The 25694-nt window shown below is 33.0% G+C and overlaps 1 protein-coding gene across 1 annotated transcript in view; it reads right to left on the reverse strand.

The window, feature by feature from the left end:
• Positions 1–25694, reverse strand: part of LOC132546651 (chordin-like) — a 71933-nt gene that overhangs the window by 26333 nt on the left and 19906 nt on the right. The window contains exon 3 of the mRNA XM_060210373.1: positions 11163–11295. Coding sequence (XP_060066356.1) covers positions 11163–11295 — 133 coding nt within the window. The remainder of the gene's footprint in view (positions 1–11162; positions 11296–25694) is intronic.

Below are 25694 nucleotides of genomic sequence, written 5' to 3' on the forward strand. Positions count from 1 at the left end.
CTATTGATTTGGATAATCTACAATATAGCATATGTTGCCAACCAAACGATCCAAGACGGACTTCTTTACTTTCATCAGCACACCAATAGAACTACAAATATACTACTCCTGATTCCACTGAATATCGACTTCTGGTATCATTCTCCAAACATTGCTTTCCTGTTTTGAAATCTTTTGACCAAATGATTGATTTGACGGCTTGCTTATTTACTTATCGGTATGGCAATTAGGGACAACATAATAGGTTCATCTCGTACCCCTCACATGCATTTTGTAACATACTAAGCATTGTGGTTTATTATTGTATTTCGATAAAGAGAGCACGGGTTTATATAATTCACTTGATCATAAGTCACCGCTTATTTCTTTGGTGCAAACAATCAGTTTGACAAAATCTTATAAAAATTCGATTGAAATTGATATTTTGATTAATATATTATTATTTTGGTCTATTTTTTTGCGTCTCCATGTAAATTTTTCTTTTGTTCTTATTTTGCCATCAATTCATCGAGTTTGAGTTAAGATTCTGTTACATTGTTTTCTTAATAATAGTGGTGAATATTGCGAATAAACAAGGTGTTTCTGCAAAGTTCGGCGCTTATAATAATGAAAGTCATACATGAACAGGTTGATAGGACAACACATGCAGTTGATATCGACGTGACTCAAAAGAACTGCGCTCAATAATTAGCTCTGATGTATCTAATTCTACATCTGCATCATAAAGTGCTATTCATTTGTGTGTTTTTGTAAAAATCTTTCAAATTGGACAGCCATTGCTGGTGGACTTTTAGTCCCCGAGATTTGCCGTAACCAGCATAGCACTTTTTACTTCGTTCAAATATTGTCACGGTTCAGAATATACACTATGTACTTGACTACTTTTATATTATCAGACAAATGGAATTTATGAAATTTATTTCATTGTTGGCCTCTACATTTTGATTTATCTAAACCTTATTCCACAATAGATAATATATATGTAACGCCAGATAGGTATATTTACTGAATAACAAGGCCATTATATAACTTATATACTAAATAATTCATACTCTGTAGAATATGGAATAATCACAATCAACAGCCAAAAGAGACGAAAATGTTGCTATAACAATATAAAAAATTGTACATCGATTTAGAAAACAAAACAACCCACGAAACGTGTGGTGAATTGTTGTCAGAAACAAAAACACCCACGAAACGTGTGGTGATGTGTTGCCAGAAAACAAAACAACCCACGAAACGTGTGGTTAATTGTTGTCAGAAAACAAAAACACCCACGAAACGTGTGGTGAATTGTTGTCAGAAAACAAAACAACCCACGAAACGTGTGGTGAATTGTTGTCAGAAAACAAAAACACCCACGAAACGTGTGGTTAATTGTTGTCAGAAAACAAAAACACCCACGAAACGTGTGGTGAATTGTTGTCAGAAAACAAAACAACCCACGAAACGTGTGGTTAATTGTTGTCAGAAAACAAAAACACCCACGAAACTTGTGGTGAATTGTTGTCAGAAAACAAAACAACCCACGAAACGTGTGGTGATGTGTTGTCAGAATATAAAGCCAATATGGGTTTGGGTTGTTCTTATCACACACAATCGTGATTAGTAAGTCGGATGTCGAAATGATAACCAGTCCTCACCTTTTCACCTCGGGCCCACAAAGCGTTCGGTGGACGTGAACCACGAAGGTGAAGGGTGAAATACTAGATGTAACCAAATAATTCCCCTGATGGTAAGTATTGGTATGGACTTGTCAACACAAACTGCCAAAACAGTGTGTGTTGAGACTAGAAAGAAGAAACGTTTACATAACGTCTGTTGTGCTATCTATTTTGTTTACAGTAATTGTAAACTGATCACCGTAATTAGCACTAATTAGTAACAGCAAGCCTAACATGTGATGACATATTGAAGACGGTGGAAACACTTGCCAAGAACAAAAACAATGGGATAGCACGTTCGTTACCATAGCAAAACTGATACAGTAGATCATCTGCAGTACAACATATTTAGACCCCGTACCTTTGTCAATGTCGTCAACTTTATGTACGTTATCAATTAACTTGCAGTGACTTGCTTTCTTTTTAAGAACATAAACACATGATCACAGATTTATTCATTCAAACATATCGTCAATGGTTTTATTTATGCTTCTGTTTGATTTTCGCTGGTTCAATTGCTCGTTATCTTAAAAGTTGATATCTGTTTTTCGCAATATCATTCCATTCCATATCTGGTTGAATGTGAGGAAACGTCCTTTGGTTCACCAAAATTAAGATGGCGATGTCGCTGACGAAGACGACGACGATTAAACTTTTCTTTTCTTCTGTTTGCAATCGTTTCAACGATATTGATTTCGAAATAAATTTTGTGAAAATACGCGTATTTGCTTTTTTAGTAATGGTTAATTTTTCAGATTTCTACATCATAGATTTGAACTAAAAATAAATTTGTTGAAATTTTAAGTCATTCATGTTAAAATTAGCATATATCGTCATGTTTGTTTGTAACGGTCCTATCAATACTACTAAATAGTGTTAACACTGAAGCATGTCACTGTATTGAACGTACTAGGGATATTCAATATAGAGCATGCAAGCAATGTCGAACCATCCATTATGTACAATGAAATAAAATCATATACGAATATTTGAACAAGCGATTGGGTTAAATTGAGCGTTTAACTTAAGAGAAATGAACTTGTTCACCTGTTTGAGAAAGAAATGATCAAAAATTGATGTTTTCAGTTTAATACAGTTTTCGTAGACATGCTCTTTAAATACATGTACAGCAGTGTTGTAGTGTCGTTTAGAGTGAGTGATATGGCCTCCAAGCGGGGACATATCCAAACAGAGCAGAAAAGGGCGGAACTACATTATGAAAATTCCACATGCTCACGATATTAATGTTCCAATTAACTATCCTAAATTGGGACATTAACACGTGCTTTATAATCTGTATAACGTTTATTATTATTTTTTACAATTGTCGAAATTTTTTCTTTATTCTCCATATGGTTACATTGCGAATATTTTATTGGCATATGTTTCATTGTAATTGAAAAAAGACCTTTTATTGAACATATTTGATTCCCGCTTACTGTGTTCTCATTTGGGAACGTGACACTTATTTGGATCGACCATGATTTACAAAGCTTGTGACGCCAATTAGCAGAAGACGCTTACTCTTCCAGAACATCTGGTATTATTCGCGCTTAACTTTTGTTCAGAGTCTCCCTTTAAATCTTTCTTTTGTTAATGTTTTACCCACGTTTTTATTGTAAATGTTTGTGGTAATGATTCTGCTGATACATTTTCCTCGAGGTTTAAATGTCGAAAGAAGGTCAGCAATAAAATGAGATATTCAGTATTTAATCGGAAAGAGGAAATTTCTATACTTCGAGATGAAGGTAAGATATGGAATATTCTTATTTACAAATATACAAAGCAAGGATCAAAACATAAGATATCTAAGATATTAACTATGTAGACTTTTGTTAGTGGCGCCAATTCAAGTGTAATATCACATTTGTTGTAGAATTAAATGTTTAAATGACATAGAATTTCCAAATTACAATAAGTAGGAAAAATTAAAATATAAGATGATTTTCAGATTATGCCAATACATTATTCCCTAAAAATTCGAAAACAATCCACGATTTACTGTATTTAACAGTTAGCAAATTTATGTTATAAGAAAAAATCAGGCTTTTTCACGATATGTTTATTTTTAGATTTGAAGGTTATAGATTGTGCTTCATTGCATTTCCACCTGGCAGGAGCTCCTGCTTTATGCCTCGTTCTCATTTGTTTTGAGAAAACGACATTATTTAATCAAACTGTCCGAGGTCTCGTCAATGAAGCAGAGCACGCTAACTCTCCCGGAACACATGGTCTTATTATCCGGGTTAATCTTCGTTTTGTTTAAATTTTACACTAGTTTTATTGAAGTTGAGTTTGGATTATGATTATGATGTCATGTTAGTATTGTCTTTTTGTTTCATGTACAGGTGATAATCTTTAAGGATAAACATTTTCGCGGTTTTCTTTTAAAATGATCAAACTGTATTTTAAAGTATTAAAATTTCATGATTTGAACCTTTATCTAATACACACAGGCCTCTTAATCTCATTGATTAAATGTTCATCTTGATGTTAATGACCACGCAAAAGCGAAAATATCATCTCCGCGGAAATGACAGGCTACTGTATGTATGTTGGACTGGACATACCGCTCAAATATTTCTTATGAAGTTCATTCTGCATTTGCTACTTATCAATATAGTAATTTGGTATTTTCAAAAAGATTATACCAGCTACCAAATAAATAAAAAATGATATTTTCTGTTAGAAACGGTATACCGTCATTTGTGTTAATGCACTTAGCCCGACATTCTGCTTTTGAAATATAATTTTACTTCTTCTAAAAAAATAAAAAAATTTCTGTATTCTTAATACCGGAGACCTTTTAGACCTATCTAGAGTACTTTTGAATATAATAAAGGATTGGAAATTAATATGTCACCATTTGTTTTTAAGAATTAGAATGGAACTCTTTTTTCGAACGCTTTCAACTGTATTAAATATGGTTGGTATATTATATTTTATTAGTTACAAATCCATTTTGAAAAAAACTACATGATTTGTTTAATTCATGTAAATCAAGTTGCACATATTTTAATATAACCCATTATGGATTTATGCTACCTTTAAAGATTTTCGAACATCTGCGTTTCCATAGACTGTAAAGAAGGTTCCATACATCTGTGTTTTAACATCTTCAAATATTTTCATGTGCAGTGTTTGAGAAATTTATTCTGCTCTTGACCCCGGTCAAATATCTACTTGACCACAAAAGCTAGTATATTTTGAGTCATATAGGTAAATGTATCTATTACTCTCGTAACAAATAAACCAAATGTTAAGTGTTTACTCAGAAACGTATTCCGTGCTAAGTGCTACCCCCATGCAGAGGTGTAAGCGGCCACAGCGAATACGTCCTTCTGTTTGCTCATTAAACAATTACTCGCTATTTCTCAAGTCCGAGAGGTACACAAAGGGGGGTTTAAAGGAATGATAAATACGAGAGTCATATATTTCACTTTAAATTTAGCAAATATATCGTATAAGCTTTCCTCAACAAAGGTAATTTAAAATATGATTATATTCAAACCAAATTAGAACATGCAGTCATGCCAATATGTTCTTCCTTATTGACCATCGTAAAGTAAAATATCTGCGAGTATGTACAGTTTTAAGATTAAAACAGCATTGAGAGTCAAATGACATGTAAGACCAGATGTAGAGATATTAGGACATTTATGATACAATTTTTATGTATATCAACATCGTGTTTCATACTTACTTACTTTGAGATTTCAAAGTATATAATTATAAAATTTATGCACTTTTGAAATGTCACGAAATACTAACATGACTTAGAGAAAATTTGCATTTTTAACGGTGAAGAGATTTTTATTACTTTTGATCAATTTATCGTGCATTACAAACTTTTAGTATATTTAGATAGTAACAGTACCTTCAGAAATTTACGGTATTGTGAGATATTTACGGTAACTGCAGAGATTTACGGTATTGTGAGATATTTACGGTATTGTGAGATATTTACGGTAACTGCAGATATTTACGGTATTGTGAGATATTTACGGTATTGTGAGATATTAACGGTATTGTGAGATATTTACGGTAACTGCAGAGATTTACGGTATTGTGAGATATTTGTGTGAGATATTTACGGTATTGTATTTACGGTATTGTAACTGTGAGATATTTACGGTAACTGATATTTACGGTATTGTGAGATATTAACGGTATTGTGAGATATTTACGGTAACTGCAGAGATTTACGGTATTGTGAGATATTTACGGTATTGTGAGATATTAACGGTGTTGTGAGATATTTACGGTACCTTCAGAGATTTACGGTACCCTCAGAGATTAACGGTATTGTGAGATATTTACGGTATTGTGAGAGATTTACAACAATGTAAATGATCAACTTCATCTAAAGAAATCAATTGAAACAGGTAGGCCGAAAACTACCAGAACATATGCACCATTCATGAAAAATCCGGAGGTAGTTTGGTACACAGAGATTATCTGTCAGCTGGGATTGGGTTTGGCCAACAGTAAACACATATTAGCAACACTACCTTTTAAATGTATGGATTGTATCTGGGTTTATCTTACATACAAAATGTACTACCACAACGATGAGTGAATAAAACATATTAAACATACGAAAGATGGTTGATAATGAACACGTGACATACCACGATCTTTGGTGATATTAAACACATTATATACCAGGACAAAGGGTGATATGAACAGCCTGACATGCAACGACATTTGATATTAACTATGTGAGAAAAAATGTACCATGACAATGAGTGATATAAAACACGTGACATACCATGATAATGAGTGATATTAAACACGTGACATACCATGACAATGGGTGATATTAATCATGTGACATACCACGACAATGGATGATATAAAACACGTGACATACCATGATAATGAGTGATATTAAACACGTGACATACCATGACAATGGGTGATATTAATCATGTGACATACCACGACAATGGATGATATTAAACACGTGACATACCATGATAATGAGTGATATTTAACACGTGGCATACAATGACAATGGGTGGTATTAAACACGTGACATACCATGACAATGGGTGGTTTTAAACACGTGACATACCATGACAATGGGTGATATTAAACACGTGACATACCATGACAATGAGTGATATTAAACAAGTGACATACCATGACAATGGGTGATATTAAACACGTGACATACCATGGCAATGGGTGATATTAAACACGTGACATACCATGACAATGTGTGATATTGAACACGTGACATACTAAGACCACGGATGGTATCGAGTGCGTTAAATACTACGACAATAGGTGATATTACCCACGTTAGATACAATTTACCACGACAATAGGTAATATTAAACAAGTGACGAATGACGAGTTTAAACAAAAAGACATCTTAATCAGGAATTCAATAGCCCAGCTTTATAAAATACCAATGACAATACCATAATGGTTCATATTATAATGACTCTTACATGTCTTCCTATTGATATGTTATGTAATTGACACGCAACAAAAATTGATTAATCTTTGTTTTATAATAATCACTATTTTGTGATTAAGATGGAAATAACCGTAATGATTGCATGTTAGTATTTGGGGACGACAAGCTACTTCTCAGTGTCGGTATCAGCATTATCAAATATACGTTTAAAACAGTATAAATTTCAGGTATGCCTTTCCAAATGTATCACTAGTGAAGGTTTATACCGCCTGTTTCACTGCATTCGATCCTTTTTAAAGGATTTTATCCCGCCTTCCTGTATTTAAAGGCATGATATTTCACCTACCTACATTTTTAGCTTTCTATCTGACCTAACAGTAATGTTCTTATGTTTCTTTTTTTGAGATGTAAAAGTGCATGTCATTTAACATGTAAGCTTTTCTACAAAGCACTGACTTTTTACCTGATATACTTTTCATTATACTGTTTATTACTCTATATATTCTATCCTATGTGTTTTATAACTGATACCCTTATACCAAAAGTTACAAAATGTGTTCCTGGCCACTAAATTCCTTTTTACAACAACCATGTCGACAAACTACATACAGACGCTTCTGATAAAATCATTTTGATAATTTGCTTCTTTGTAAGTTAGAAGTACTCAAGAAAGACTTGGGGATGTGATTGAAACCCGGACAATAAGATAGGTGGTAAGTGTTTCGTGTAAACACCAGTAAACACTTCCTAACAATATTTAAACTGGGAAACAATTAATAAAATTTGACAAATTTAGTCAATATTTGATTTCGATGTCGAGGAATGTTTGTAAAGAATAGGTTTTTAGGCTCTCTATGTCTGGAACCAGTGGTGGGTTCAGTGTGTTTGAACACTTACACCACCCTTTAACGGTCAGTGTTTGTATTGACCCAGCATACCTAGACATTGTCGACTTTGAAACATTCCTCTGGCCTTGTAATATAGGAAAATAATACCAAGCATGTTTTGGTGTTTCAACTACACAAACTGGCAATATCATATTAACACTTAAATTGTGGGAAATTTATAATTTTATTTTGATTGGAACGTGGTTATTTTGAATTTTGAAGTCATTACATCTAATTCAAGGAAGAGTCGTTGATGTAGTTAACAAATTTCAAAATACTATCCTTCGTTTAATAAACCTGGGTTTTCTTAAAAGAAACAATGTTCTATGTGAAGTGATATTTTCTACAGTGAAAATCAGGGGCGGATAGTTTTGTTGATAAAAAGTAAAATGTTCAACATTTCTTGGTGGATACCACTTGTATCCAAACTTATAAATAAACTAGACACGGCAGTGCATCAACTTGAATCGTGTAGATGGTATTTGTTTCATGATAAAATATTTATTCTACCATAACTTGTATGTCACGTTTTAATTATCCGGATAGTGGCCCGGTTCAGAATTTACATGTCCTTGACGTTCTTTAAGAATGATCATTTACAAATGTGTGTGAAAATTTTGAAATTTACTGAATTTTAGAACTAGTGTACCTCCCTATCTTGACATTGACTTAAACCATTTTGGATCTTCCTCAGTTGCCTCCTAGTATTAATATTTTGGCCCTAAGCATCACTAGAAGGACGAAAAGCTGTATGATGCAGTTTAATTCAATGTTTGGCTCTTCTGTATCGTATATCTAAATCTGTAATAAATGGAGTTATTCATTTGTGTGTCTTTTCTACAATGTTATTAAAAGGAAAGTGTTCATATGATATACACCATTCATAAACTCATAAAGAGTGTTTTCTGACTCACAGCTTTTCTGTCAATATTTTTGTTAACATGACATGTCTTTTATAACTGATGAGATCAGCACCCATCTAAAGCTTCAGATCAACTTAGTTGAATAATTGGACTAGTAGCTCTCTCAAATCTTATTTTTGCAACTCTTACGATCACATTTGATTATCCTCAGTCGCCCCTAGGTTTCGAAATGTAGATCCTCAGTATCACTGACGATTACAAAAAGCAGGCAACAGTTGATTGGTGCAGCTTAATTAATTATTTGACTCTACTGTATCTAATTCTCATTTCTTATCTATATTCATCTGTGTGTCTTTGGTATAATCTTTAAATATTTGGAAAAAAATACATGGACATGATAATGCTTTATGGTTTGATCAATGATAATGACGATAATAAAATATCTAGATGATATGATTTTTTTTTTTTTTTCATTTACCGGGTCTATGACGATTTTATCAATGTATCGAAAGTGACTGTACAGATGACACACACGTAAACAGCATATTTCAATTTAGACCTCTCAGCTTTGTAACATCTGCTCAAGCACTCATATGGCTCTATGTTTGTACAAAAGACACACAAATGAATATTCAGTTTAATACAAATTTATAATTAGATATAGCATATCTGTGTACTGATTTAAAGTGCATCATACAGCTATTTCGTACTTTCCAGACTCGTCAGTGTTACTTAGGGCCTAAAATATTGAAACCTAAGAGACTACTACGGAAATCTAGACAGGAAAATACCTAAGCAAATCAAGTTGATTGGATTTTGCTTTTTATCAATCATATACTATCTCATACCTATAACTTTAAATGTGTGATATACAATCGAACATATTCTACAATGGGGAATATTTAAGGAGCTTGATATTTCAACACAATGGAAAAGAACTTCGGAAGGTTATTTCACAAATTAGGTGAAAACCTGAAACAATGAAGAAATTATTTATACATATCCTATTTCCAATAGTTGTTTGATGTTTTATGTATGTCGGGAACATGGCGTTACTTGAATTGTCCAAGGTTTACATGACTGGTTTCATCAAAGAAGTAGAATGAGCTAACTCTTCCGGAATATCTGGTCTTATATTCTTTGTTCATAGGCCAACGTGTAAATCTTTCATTGTCCCAATTTCACCCCATATTCATTTAAGTAGATTTTGAATTATGATTATGTTAACATATTAGTATTTTCCTAGTTGCTTTAATTCATTACTTTCTCTCCCTCTCCCCTTTAATTCTTTTGCACAATTCGTCATGTTTGAAGTATTGTTCTCTGATATTTCATGGAAAATGGTATGTTTTATGAAATCATATAAAAATGCTATTTTTTAATGATATGCTCTGAATTCTTGTGATTTAACCCCATGTCGTTTATTTTCGTCTTTTTAAGATTGTGTAATATATTCCACAAATGAACAGGCAATGTCAACAGTCTAACGAGTACTAATATTATCCTTAATGTCCGCCCATGCGACGTGCCTTGGCAGGTGTGGTTCTGATAGGGGGAGTGGGAGAAGGAAAAAGTAATAAAATGCACATCTGGTTGTTACCTCTTACTATCAATGAGTCAGTGTACAGGTGTCGACGGCATTCCATATACATGTTCTCACCATGTACTCCACAATTAAATAAATCCTGCTTCAACATCGTTCCTTAGCGTAGTGAAACTCCTTAATTTCGGTTTTTAAATGTTAAGGAAAGTGATTTTACGTAAACTCTTGGAATGATTTCAATTTGAAAAAAATATATAAAGAGCCTCGTTAACTGAGCGCCGGCCTTGGCCTAGTTATTTTAAGGACGTATGCATACTAACGTTTGCAAGAGTTTTCTCCCATTATTTTTTTCATTAAACCTTATATCTAAATTTAACTATCTATATTTATACTCATAAATTTAAATTTATCACTGCATACACTTCTGTCATATCGTTTTTTAAATGTGTATTCGTTTCGTTAACCAAACGATAGTTTTAATTACAAATATATACATAAGTTATAAAATACTAATAGTTTATTGAATTTATCAATTATAATTTCCTAACATTTTGCGTGCTACTCTTTTATCTTCATTTATACAGTTTTGTTTTTGTTTTGGACTTTTCAAACTTTTTCGCATAAACTTCTTCTTTAGAAACATGAACCTGAGTTACGTATTGATATAGTCATTTATATAGATAACCATACATATAACAAGTTTATGTATATAAGACAATGTATAATATCATAATACCTTGTTACTATATATACACCGTTTTCTAAAGTACTTACTCTCTCCGGGACATGATTTACAGCATTTTCCTGGAAGAAGAACTGGATTCGGGCAATTAGGTAGCGGGCACTCATTCTCGATTTTGACGCATCTCACTTTCCCATAGTGATGTAAAATGCCTTTCTTCATTAACTGTGCAACAAAATAGTATTTTAATTTATCATTTATGCATTTTACAATATTAGAAATTACATTATTTCAAAAATATTTAATTATATGTATATCTATGTATTGAATGAGACATCGACAAGTATTATCAAATCATCATGCACTGTATACTAAGATAGATAAAAACTGCACATATATAAATATTATGTATTCAAAAAGTTTGAAAAGCATTAGATTACATAAATATGACATGAATCACACACAATATAACAAAATATATCACGTGTAGCAAGACATGCTAATCAAATAAACATTATAACACACCTGTTATATAGATAATTGCACATATTCTGCATGAAGAACATGCTTAATGCTATTGCTTTAAAATAATTAATTTTCGTAGAGGACATATTATCACTGGTTTCGCGAGTACTGCTAATCAATAAAATCATGTGCCCACGAATCAATTAAAAATTGAAGTCAGAATCAGTAGTACGATTTCGAAGGTACTATTTTTGTATAAAATCCTGTCCTCGAAAATGTAGCTTCCGCGAAAAATGATGTGGTTTTGCAGTATCCTTAAACCATTTATGAAACACTACAAACATTTTCACATTTCATAATCTATAGATATGTCTGATATCAGTATAGGACATCACGACAAGTTTTTAACGATGATGATGGGGACAGTGTACCAAAAGGGAATGGGATTTCCTGGAGTAAGGTTTCTAGGATGTATTTGTTTGTTCATTATCCTTCAGAACAATGTATACTGCACAATAATCACACTGTGTTTAAATGGTCACATAGGCAAAGTTTGTTTTTAGATATTTCATTATCAAATATTAACTATTTCTTACTTTGTTTAATAATTACTTGTCATGTGACACCCCCACCCGACAACAAGAAACATCACAACATAGCCAGCACCTTGATGTCTGTATGGAATTTCTACAACGTAACACTTAACACCATCAGAGGACATTGTGCGTGGACACGGTCAGGAATACTGTGTACCGCCAGGCACAGTTATCTAGGTACCTAGTAGAGACGAGAGAGAGTTTCAATCAGACAGGGGAAAATCTACCCAGCCATTTATACTAGGTCAGGTCATAGCTTGCTTAATATTTGGTCAATTTCGTTCATCAAGCATTTATTGGAAAGATAAAACATTTCTCGTAATTGTAATGTATGTGTTACTAAGTTACTAAGTTCTAGAATATCAAAAAACATCATTTAAGAATGTGTTCAGTTTTCCCTTCTCGGGAGTTACAACCCTTGCTACTGTAATACATATATATGGACCGTAGGTCGGGTATTGTGCCAAGTCCTCGTGGAGGCGATTGAGTTAAATTGAAATTAATCGAAATAAATTGATATGGGGAGGTTATTACCACCATAATTCAACCAATTGCGTAATTTTCATACATCTGATAATTCACACCAGAAACGTCATGCAAATATGTATATTCTGAAACGTCCCGATATTCCAATGAGTAAAGGTGTGGCCTGGTGGTTCCACCAACAGAGACCGTCACCTCAAATAAACTAAAATCCTGTAACTGATCATCATAAGCCGATATTGTAGTAATTTACAAATCAAAATATTTATTTTTGATTTGCTTTTAAATTCGAGTTATTTCGTGTTTGCAATAAATCGATATATCTTTATGACGATTCCATAGAATATGCCTTGAACTGCAAATTAGGTGTATATATATATATATATATATATAGAGAGAGAGAGAGAGAGAGAGAGAGAGAGAGAGAGAATTAATCACTTAACATGACAAACAAATATATATTTGTTTGTCATGTCAAGTGATTAATTTTCTCTGTATATACGATACACAAAGTTTTTATCTTTTTAAATTATATATATATATAGGTATCTCTCAATTATGCAACATTCAACCAAACTAAAAATTATCGATAAGTTCGTATAAACCATAGGATAAAAAAATCAAATTAACGAAAAATTATGAAAAAGGGGAAAAAACTGCATGCTGGTGTGGCGATATATACGTTAGTAGATTTTAAGTTGAAACCCAATAAAACCCTACAGAAAATGATTCTCTTCCCCATTAATTCACCACGGTGACGAAGGACTTTTCAGGAACATAGTATGTTAATCTCGAAAGTGGCAATAATGTACGACTCCATCCCTTTTATAACAGAGACAACAATTAGTCACACTACTTTACATGGGATTGAGGTTTAGTGGTTTAGGCATGAATAAATCACGAGAGTGACACTGATAGTGGTCTCTACCGTATACCTTTAGGACGTGGATTCATTTTACATGATATCCTTACTGAAGTTTGATCAAGATGCTACGGTTTAATTTCGCATAAAACATTCTATGCTGGTAAAACCAATGTTTTCATACATTGTCAGCTTTAAAATTTTAAAAAAAGGTATTTTTCGGTTAGTATTTCTTATCTAAATTAACGAGATGTCTAAACATGATACCATTTCTACAAAAACTAAAATAAAATTATTTTTCAACTTTTGTTTAAAATGTTTTATATCAGTTACTTTTCAGCATACGGTTTTTATGATGAAGTTGACAAATCTTAGAGCCTCATGTCTAAGTGTTATTACAAATGTTGAAAAGATTAGGAAATGAGGTACATGTAAAATAGATTTTACAATTTTAACAAAAGATCAAAAAGAATCGACAGGCAATATGTTATGTTTTCACAAAATAATTACGCCGTGACACCTGGGATAAGACATGAACTTCCGGTTGACGAATAGAATCGAGATCGCGATTGACGATACGATATGTTTAATTTCGAAGCATGCTTTTATATATTTAAACAACTATATAAATGCAGGTTAACTGAAATATGTTATGCTTTTTACAACAGATGATCAACACTGTCAATGTACGAGAACGTCATTTGAACAGATAAAACTAACTTTAAAGCTGATTTGTATAGATTCAATTGTTGTATAGAGAATTGTGTTTGGGGAGCTTGGCGTGAGTTATTTAACTAAAACACGTATTTCTCAATTTCTTCAATTTTATTCCAGCAAAAAGTAAAGTACAACTAAAATAAGAACCAAATATACACCATCAGTGAATATCCGGAATTTATCGTTTTGTGTGTTGGTATTTCCGTGTTTCCGTATCGTCTCACTGTTGGTTCTTGTTTTAGTTGTACTTTACTTTTTGCCGGAATAAAATTAAAGAGATTGAGAAACACGTGTTCTAGTTAAACAACTCACGCCAAGCTCCCCAAACACAATTCTCTATACAACATGGTGGAGAATCCGGGTATTCATTGACGCTGTATATAGAACACAATTGCTATGAATTTACGTTACTAGTAATTCTTTTAAAAACTTCTCCGTGACTTAAATATTGACAACCTTATACAGCCCATGTGACAATATTTCCACTATTCGTCATAATTACAGAGATTTGTGCCAAATCACTGTCATTTTCATTTCTGTTCTCAATGTGTTTCTACTGATGTCGGAGAGAATAAAAGATTAATTTTATTGACACGACAACAACAAACCCTCATCTACAATGATCCTTTCAGCTCTACAAAAACCCTACAAAATCTGGCGATTCAATCTGACTAAATAAAACAAACAATTCCGCTGATAAAGGTAATGTTTTACTTACCAAGAGAGAGCATTTGACACAGGCATGAAACAACTTCAAAGAAATTGAAAAGCATGCCAAATTTGATTAAAAGTTAACTGAAAAGGTAAAATGTTTTGAATTTGAATCATTTGAAATTCCTTAAACTAACTTCCCATCTTATCACGTATACAGGATTAATCCTCTCTTTTATATATTCATTAAACATGTAGCTTTAAAATTAGAAGGGAGCTTTATCTGTTAGCCGGCAAACCTTTTCACACCTCCCAATCTCATGTATGTCATTCATATTATCAAGAGGGGGATTCGGATGCCATTGTGCCCTTAATCCGTCCCTATTCACACACAATCATATCCCAGTCCCACTCGAGTCGATGTCGGTCTGTGAAAGCCGCTAGATTGGCTGACACTGTAACAATTTTCCTATACATCTCGACAAATTTAATCCTTCCGTGATAAATTATTCTAACGAAAAAGATCTTAATGAAAAGATTGTCCCTCTCTCCACCCCATGCCTCCTCACGCCTGCCGATACAAGAGCACAGTTTGTTTACACAATTAGTAGTAATCTATTGCCGATAATTCTTCAAGTCCCTGACAGAGAAGGCCCAATCCTCGGGGAAAAACGAGAGAAAATTGGAAAAACCAGCAGTCGGTTTCTTTAAGCTTTCTGTAGGTGATGCAGAATTTGTAGCTTTCGTGCTATTTATATTCATTACTAACCCTGTTTTTTTGTACATTTTATAACGAAAAATTTAATTAAGAAATGAAGAACGAGTTTCGCAATAATTAGAATAAAAAACTATTTTTATCATAGCTTAAAAGTGATGAATAATGAACTGGTATATTTTCACATCTACTATAACAATTTTGTAAGAATTTGATTACACGGGCATAAAACATACCCATCACAACTCCATCGCTTTCACATGTGAAATAACCAAATTTCTACCACTGAAAAATTCCACAGCTAATTTAAGAATTAACGTTGCTGATTTTCTCTATCCAATATCGTGTTCGAAACCAAGTGAACTCTTATTTTTAAATCCTTTCATTATTTTCTCGTGATTTACCTGATTTCTATATAAATGGAATGTGTATCCTCCTAAACATGAATATCAAAATCGTCAATGCAAGCATTATGATGTCTAACTTGTTCGTTTGCTTTCAGCTTTACATTTATAACAGAAAAAGGTCAAAATAGAAAAAGATAGTGTGGTATCATCTTATTCCAATATAATTCTAAATCAGAATATGATAGTATTGTACCCGTTTTTATAATTAATTAATAATAATGACATTTTCATTGAGTTTGACTACCGACATGTCTGACTTGATAACATCATTTTCAATTTGGTGATAAAAATATTATCAAAACCAAGAGTTACAACAAATTTCTGAATCAGAAGAAATAAAATTAAGGGGGTTGACATGGGAAGTGGTTACCTCTATTTTCAGCGAGACAATGTTGAAAATAAAAGCAATAGAGATATGTCGAGCGTAAGGTGTTAGATACGTGAAAACTACTATATTTGTGACAGGAAAACGTAAAGATTTGGACATATATTGGTTGCAGAAATACAAACGTAACGCCTGGTACCAACAAAACGCTTGATTTGTGTCTTAAAAGAAAAGAAAACCAGGAAAAACTCTCGATAAAGTTCATCTTTTCTGTGTCCTTTTATTATTTCTCGCCTGCCTGCTGCAATATCCGCTGTCGTTAACGACAAAATGATTTTGAATAAGTTAAAAATGCCACTTTTACTTATCAAACTGAATGACGCAATACTCGTACATCATGTAGTGAAGATAAAAACGGTGATTCGTTTAATGAAGAGCGTGATTGAGATTTAACTTCTATCAGCAGCGATACAGATGGGTTTGATAATAGTAAGCAGCCAGAATGAATAAAACTCTGTCATTCTAAGTAAATTTCCGTATAACCGGTTAATTTCTGTGAGACGATAATTTCGCTATATCGCTGTATATCATGAAAACGTGACCAATGAAACGTATTTTCCATGAAATAATTAAATTTTGCATTAGATATCAGATGGCGAAATTTCAATTCGTTAAAATATGACTCGATCGTTTTGAAAGCAAGTCGTGAAAGTCTGATCTATAAAATTGCTGTATATCACGTTCACAGATTAAAACGGTTTATTAAAAGATAATATCGTCATACTGCACAGATGTATAGAATATTTTCCAATGAAGTCATCATGTTGACCAAATAAATTCCTATATTCGTCTTCAAGATTCCCTCAATCCTTATGTGGCAGATATATGTTTCATCTGTCGTTCATAGGTTCAATTTTCTGGTAAGTAGGGATATAACTATCAAATAATGGAAAATTCATGATAGGGATTTCGGATTTATATCGCTTATCACAAAAGTAAGTGGGAAGTTGCCAGCTTTGAGAATTTTGATGCCGTCCCTATGATTTAACACTATAGGCCACCGACTAGTCCTAGATGGACAAAACAACTGTCGACGGATTTTAATATATTATTTGTTTTACTTTGCTGTATTATAACTTTGTATTCAAATGAACTATTAGTTTGTATAATACCATGTAATCATTAAAATAGACCTACCCATTGAAAGACTGAAATGTAACGAATTGATACAGAAATTTATTTTCGCGAGATTTTATGTCGGCAATAGATATGTCACAGAGAAATTATATATTGTGCAACTCTTTAACAGTATTCATATCACAGATCACACACCTGTGGATTTTTTAAACTAAATATAGTTACAGTGATGATGTCAACAACTCATTGTAATCAAGCCTTGTTTAGAAAATAAATAAATATACATGATATATATATACATGTATGTAAACAAGAAAACGTGTTTTATCTTCGTGGCTGATTTGTATATATCGCATTATTATGGATGTACGGTTGTGTTCGTTTGTTTAGTAGCGGACACTTGCACTAGGTAAGTGCAATACAGACAGACCTGAAATGATTTATGAAAATATGAGGTGTGAGATTATCGATTCGTCTGTCTAAAAAACGTTTAATACTCAGATGTTACTTTCAACTTTAAACTTTATTCTTAAGTATAGAATTTTAACAAATTCACGCTACTTAAAAGTAGCACTGAAAGTTATTTAAACAAGTGTGAAGTACTTAATACGCCGAGTCTAAATCATTATTCATAAATTGCAGACACAGGCTTACTTTATCAATTGATTTTATAAGGAATTCCCGTTTACCTGCACATCGAGGAAGTCGGAACCATTCTTTTAATAATTTAATGCTTCAAGGATGTTTGCCAATTTCATAAAAGATATATTTAAAGGGGTGCTTACCATTCAGGGCTTTCGGTGAGCTAAATTTCAAACCGCGTGGGTGTGGTTTTTTTTTCAATTTTATATAGAATCTCGAAATTGGACGGGTATTACCAGGGGAAAAGATAGCTAACAGCACTAAACATGTACATATTACATATTCCTTATCAAAAAGCTGTGAGATAAAATATGTTCCTTTTAAATTATGCAGCTGGATTGGCAATAAATAAATAAATACTACAAATATTCTCTCTCTAAATCCAGTGAAGCCTCCGATCCTCGTATTTCACAGGCCTCGCTCTTTTCCGAATAAAATCCATGATGGTTTCTCCCAACAATCCCGCATTCTGTATACAATTATTTACATTATTAATGTGTTTTTTGTTGAATAAGAAGTTAATTTTATGTGATATGGGAACCTACACATTACTTACTTAGATTGGCCATGATTTACACTTCGAGTGTCGTCGATGAAGCAGAAGATGCTTTGTTTTCATATTTACCATGAAGATTCTGTTGACAGGTCGGTATTTCTTTCTTTTTTTTCTGATACAATTTTGTTATTTGACAGTACTTCCGGGTTTTTATACAGAGCGGAATAGTTGATACTATATTGCGTTATATGGAGTTCAACGATAAGATTATAGCATGCGATTGGCCTTCTGTATGTTGTTCGGAGGGGTATTCACCAGCATTTACATGGATACCTCGCTTCAAAATAAAGATAGATGTTAGTTGATTGCAGATATATTTAGAAACATTATATTGATTAAAAAATCCTAAGAATATATTTTTGAAGTGAGAACCGAAACGATGACATTTTTGAGCAGACAAACCAACCTTCATCTTACATGTCGACAATATATCTCAGAGATGGTTTATTTATATATTCACACTCAATGCAATGCAATGCTAAATGTGAATTGACAACACGTGCCTTGAAGAAATGACGAAATTATATAACCTTTGACCTCCAAGAAAGTGTAAAGTTCAAATGTATTTCTGGTTCACGCTTCAAGAGCGTTCAAGAGTTTCAGGTTTCAGATACAATTATGATGTTGTACACAACTTAACAAACTGTCTATGTCAGTCATAACTGATATAAGTGTCATATGAATTTGATGGGAGTCTTTTAGTGCAAATTCCATTCACTTGTATAAAAATATGTAAAAATGTCATCACTCTTTTAGCTAACTTCTTAAAGACGCCTCGGATCCTTACAGAAAACCAGGTACAGTGTTTAATCAAATTACGAAGATGTAGTGCTGTGTATTTTTTATCTAGACATGTCAGCGCACGTAAAATCTCTTGTCGAATTGAGATTTTCAACTTAACCTGCATGCCAGTGATTATCCATGACTTTAATGGTCTTTTCCTATTACGATGGCACTATACTTAAATTTAATCGTCTATTTAGTTTTAACACATCGGAAGTGTCGATGGATTAATGCCAACAAATCAGCGGAGGAGTAGATATGTCTATGTGTGTCGAACGCCAGTAAGTAAAATCTATAGACAGTATACATGATACTGCGTTAGCGATATACTTCTACACTATTATAAGTATATATATATATATATATATATATGTAAGATGTATCAATATTTTATATCAACCGAACGTAAAAACATTTCCTGTTTGCTGAAATGGAAGAACGTGAGAGTTTTAACTATGATAAAGCCGGAACTTCCGCAGAAAAACCCATGCGTGCCGACAGGAGACACCATTTCATTTCAGGTGTGATCAAATTTTCGAAACCCGGTTGTCGAAGTGAAAGGCGAGCGCTTTGACACTGCACGAACCTACTGTATCCAGATACCTCTCGTCATTCCACACAATATCTTACTAGCCTGGTCAGTTTTTGATCACACCTGAAGACTAGTAAAGATCGGGTCATCCATTCATCTTAACAAACCTTAAACACAGTTTGAAAGTACTGGCTCCAAGTTTAGATTTGATCAGCTGACTAGTTTTGCTGGTATTGGCTCACTTTGGTCACTGCAGAATTTGTAACATACCTGTTCAGATGTATTGTATATATGTCTCTTGAAAATTGTACTGCAAACACCAGTTTAGACTTTCATCTATTTCCTAATTACTATTTGTCCTATTCAACTGCACAAAAGAACACTTTGAAGTGAAACTGAAAGTTGGAGAGGAATGTACTATCCTCTTTGAAGCAATCATCTTAGGACTTGGCCATCTGTTTATCAATCATCTTAGGACTTGGCCATCTGTTTATCAATCATCTTAGGACCTGATCATCTGTTTATCAATCATCTTAGGACCTGATCATCTGTTTATCAATCATCTTAGGACCTGATCATCTGTTTAGGAATCATTTTAGGACGTCGTCAATTTTTTAGCAATGATCTTAGGATTCCAACAGGTTTGCATGTACTTCTACCTTGTGAAACATATAGGACCACAGTGATTAAAGACGATTTAAAATGTAATGGACGTAGGTTCTAAGCCTCCGTATCCATAGCAATAAATCATATACAATAACTATTTATTTGTTTGAATGGTGACAAAATCAAAATGTTTTGGTAGTAGAAAGTAACACTTACACAATAAATGAAACGAAGAGAAACTTTAAAAAAAAAAATATCTAACACAAGGAGAATGAGACCATGTCTTTCGTAATGTTAATCGTCTTCTGCCTTGATAACCTTGTAAATCTTGGGCAATCCAAAATTTCCATTGTTTTAGAAAGCATCACCTGTGTTTACTGATACTATGAATTAACGATATCTGTCATATCATATCGTATTTTTCGAAATAAAGATAAGTTTGTAAAAATCAGCCCGTGAAATTTATATTAGTACACTGTATATCCTTACTGGCAGACAACTAAGGGGTTTTCCATAGAACTATAAAATAAGTGTATTATCTACTGGTAAGGAGAACTTCTTACCTTAATCAAATCAAGTATATCTATTATCTGGCTTTCAATTGAAAAAAGCCTGTCCCATAAGTTACTGCGAAACATCCTTGCCATGTCAGAACGAACCTTGCTTGCCAAACACATTTGAGGAAATGTACAAAATTCATCGTATACTCGTGTTTTCCAATTGAAATAGGATAGTAACAAATCGTTTCAACTCTTATTTTAGGTGATACGTGATGCGTCAGTAGCCAATCGTATTTAAATTGCTTTACTGAATGGGATTTTTCTATTAAATGTATCTTAATGATATATGGGATTCGTAGAGTAATTTTCGTTAGCGCTTGAAAGTGTTAGTATCGTTTTTATAACATTAACAACTTTTTTCCCATTCTCCTGCACTAAACGTACCCTGATACCTAACACATTTGTTTAGCTATATTGAAAGAATGCAAAGTTATGTATTGCATATGTCCTCGATGTAAGGTCAAACATCTCATTTATCATTTTCGAGTTCCCAGTTAATTAGATATATCAACGAACCTCGACATATTGAATCATAGGGTTTTTGGACCTTCAACTTCCCAGCTAGGTATATTTCTTTCGATCACTTTGGATTTACATCAGTCCTAGCCTTCAAAATGTGGTCCCTTGGCATCACTTTCGAGTCCTAGAAGGACAAAACAGCTATATGATGTAGTTAAATCCATGATTTGGTTTTAAGATCTAGCTCCGTTGTATCGAAGAGATTCAGGAAATTTTCCATTTCTGGATAGCTATAGCCCTGGTGTTAACATTCGCAATTGATTTGATATTCAACAGCCTGTTCCCATTGTAACGATTTTCGTGCAAGAAGTCGTCAACTTGCCAACCGACTCGCAACACACGGTTTCAAACGTTGCGGGTTGGTGAAAATTATGTGGAAGGTTTACGGTCGCCATAGTGATCTTATTGAAAAATATTGTATTCGTTTGTGCGATATGAATATGAACTTGTTTGATGTTCGTTAGTTTGCCTGTTGGTTCAATTGTTGATTATTTGAGAACGTGATATGTCTTATTTGAACTAAACACGATTAACCTTTCGGGTGTCATCGATGACGTGGAAGACCCATACACTTCCGGAACACCTGGTCTTTTTTCTTTGTACTTTTTCAGGAGATTCCATGTGAATCATTCTTTTGTTGCCCTCGTTTTATTGACTATTGTTTTGTTTTGGATAATAATAATGTTGACATGAAAATATTTTATTTGTGTGAAAAAGGTGATATTCACGTGATTGTTGTTATACAATTTTCTGCTGCAAAATCTGAATTTTATAAATTATACACGAAGAAAAGGAGTGCCGATAAACTTTGTATTAAGCATTTGCCTATAGAAATTGAAATAGTGAATTTCAAAATGGCAGTACAATCGGTTCTGTCATTTAAACCGAGACATGTTTCAAAATTGTGCATTTATTTAAAATTATATCATCGTTTATAAATCACCTTTTTTGGCTTTCAAACTCCCAATGAACGAATTCTTAGAAGTATTTACAATCTGAAAAAAAACACCTTAAGACATTTCAATACTATTTAAGGTTGTTCTGTAAATTCAAAAGTTTAGTGGCGGTAACATAAAAAAGAGACATACACTTATGTCAGAATCTTAGCCTTAGAGGGTTTCGTTTCCATCTCTCTCAAATTAGATAATTTTATTAACCAGTGGAAATCTAACAACTGTCGGTAAAGGAATATTACCGGCATATGTGGTGTCGATTTAATCCGGAGAGTAATACATTTCCATCATAGAACAGGCTTAATCAATATATGGAAATCACCCATCATTACCGTCACTAAGCAGTAGTACGACTTCCTGTTAGAACCAGATAGCAATCACGCCAACTTTCTGATTGTACAAATCATGGATGCGGGTGATTTTTCGAAGGACTTAAGTGTGAACTACAAAAAAGAAAGACTGGAAATTTACAAGGAATGATATAACTAGAGTGTCCTCTTTTTCAAATTATTTTTATGAAAGATATAAATTCACCGTAAATTTTTTGTGAAGTGTATCAGCAGCTAGTAGTGTTATCACTTTATGTTAAAATATGTAATTTCAAATACAATACGGAGAAACTCGTTTACAGTTTTAGAATATTACATGTCGCACCTGTAGCAATTAACCTAATTACATAACTATAACTGTAAAAGTGCAACTCTCAGGTGAATTTCTAGTTCAAAACAGCAGTAATTTGCAATTAACTAACTCTTCAGAATAAGTTTCGATTGTTTAAATGTTGTTTCCAGTTGCTACATTTTTGTGTCGTTCTGTTATGAATCTAGAGAACGTTTAGAACGTAAGAGACAAATGCTCAATCAATAGGCTTATTTTGTCATAACTCGTTAAATGGAGATAACTGACTACATTGTAGTATAACTTTCATTCATGTTTTTTTTTTATTTCCAACTGTCGTACTTTGATTACATTCATGAATGAAAAAGATAATCCTATCTCGTTTAGATAATCATATTTTCCGGCGGAAGTAGTCGTCAGAAAGTATTTTCCCCCGGAAGCTATGTTCTGACTAGACTTATGAAATCAAACTGCGAAAAAAATACTACAAATAAGCTATAAGGATTATCACGCTTAACTGAAATAAATGCAGAGAGAGTTTTGAGCTATTTTGTTAATACAGTCACAAAACAATAACTAAACGATTTTACAGTAAGAAAGTAGGTCATTCATTTTGCATATTGACTTAATAAGAGTGTGTTTGTTGTGCCGATTACAACGAATGTATTTTTGGATATTGTTATCTTTAAGACGAATTATGTTCATTAGTAATAAGAACTCAGAGAGAAAATAACGACATTTTTTATTCAAACGATCGAGACAATATTTTCTTGTATAAAACCAGTTACGATTTCGTGACTTTACCAATAGTTATATTTAGTACAACCTTCTTCTGTGAAGCCATTGACGTTAGAAATCCGCTCATTAGAAATCCCACTAATTGGAATTCCACGAGCTGTTAAAACAAATCGTGCTTCTATTGTCGATGGTAGTATGAACCATCCGCTAGCCAGTGGTAAGTATAACGATAAGGTCATTTGCACCGGACACGCATCGTTACACCCTCGCGAATTCTAACAACTTTTGAGTATCATCTACGTCATTCTATGATAACTCTGCTATCTTCACCTTCCTGTAGATACGTAAAAATCTCATCCCAATACTTTGTTAGAGAACATGCTCATTTATCCAACATCTCACTACACTCTACCTAATTCTATGTATTTTAAGTACTATAAGTCACTTTCATCCAACACCTTACTACACTCTACCTAATTCTATGTATTTTAAGTACTAGTCTATAAGTCACTTTCATCCAACACCTTACTACACTCTACCTAATTCTATGTATTTTAAGTACTAGTCTATAAGTCACTTTTATCCAACACCTCACTACACTCTACCTAATTCTATGTATTTTAAGTACTAGTCTATAAGTCACTTTTATCCAACATCTCACTACACTCTACCTAATTCTATGTATTATAAGTACTATAAGTCACTTTCATCCAACACCTCACTACACTCTACCTAATTCTATGTATTATAAGTACTATAAGTCACTTTTATCCAACACCTCACTACACTCTACCTAATTCTATGTATTTTAAGTACTATAAGTCACTTTTATCCAACACCTCACTACACTCTACCTAATTCTATGTATTATAAGTACTATAAGTCACTTTTATCCAACACCTCACTACACTCTACCTAATTCTATGTATTATAAGTACTATAAGTCACTTTTATCCAACACCTTACTACACTCTACCTAATTCTATGTATTATAAGTACTATAAGTCACTTTTATCCAACACCTCACTACACTCTACCTAATTCTATGTATTATAAGTACTATAAGTCACTTTTATCCAACACCTCACTACACTCTACCTAATTCTATGTATTATAAGTACTATAAGTCACTTTTATCCAACACCTCACTACACTCTACCTAATTCTATGTATTATAAGTACTATAAGTCACTTTTATCCAACACCTCACTACACTCTACCTAATTCTATGTATTATAAGTACTATAAGTCACTTTTATCCAACACCTCACTGAACTCTTCCTAATTCTATGTATTATAAGTACTATAAGTCACTTTTATCCAACACCTCACTACACTCTACCTAATTCTATGTATTATAAGTACTATAAGTCACTTTTATCCAACACCTCACTACACTCTACCTAATTCTATGTATTATAAGTACTATAAGTCACTTTTATCCAACACCTTACTACACTCTACCTAATTCTATGTATTATAAGTACTATAAGTCACTTTTATCCAACACCTCACTACACTCTACCTAATTCTATGTATTATAAGTACTATAAGTCACTTTTATCCAACACCTCACTACACTCTACCTAATTCTATGTATTATAAGTACTATAAGTCACTTTTATCCAACACCTCACTACACTCTACCTAATTCTATGTATTATAAGTACTATAAGTCACTTTTATCCAACACCTTACTACACTCTACCTAATTCTATGTATTATAAGTACTATAAGTCACTTTTATCCAACACCTTAC

The sequence above is a fragment of the Ylistrum balloti genome, unplaced genomic scaffold, assembly GCF_031769215.1.
Source record: "Ylistrum balloti isolate Yb309-2 unplaced genomic scaffold, AGI_CSIRO_Ybal_v1 Utg369900, whole genome shotgun sequence".
In the NCBI taxonomy this organism is placed as follows: Eukaryota; Metazoa; Mollusca; class Bivalvia; order Pectinida; family Pectinidae; genus Ylistrum; species Ylistrum balloti.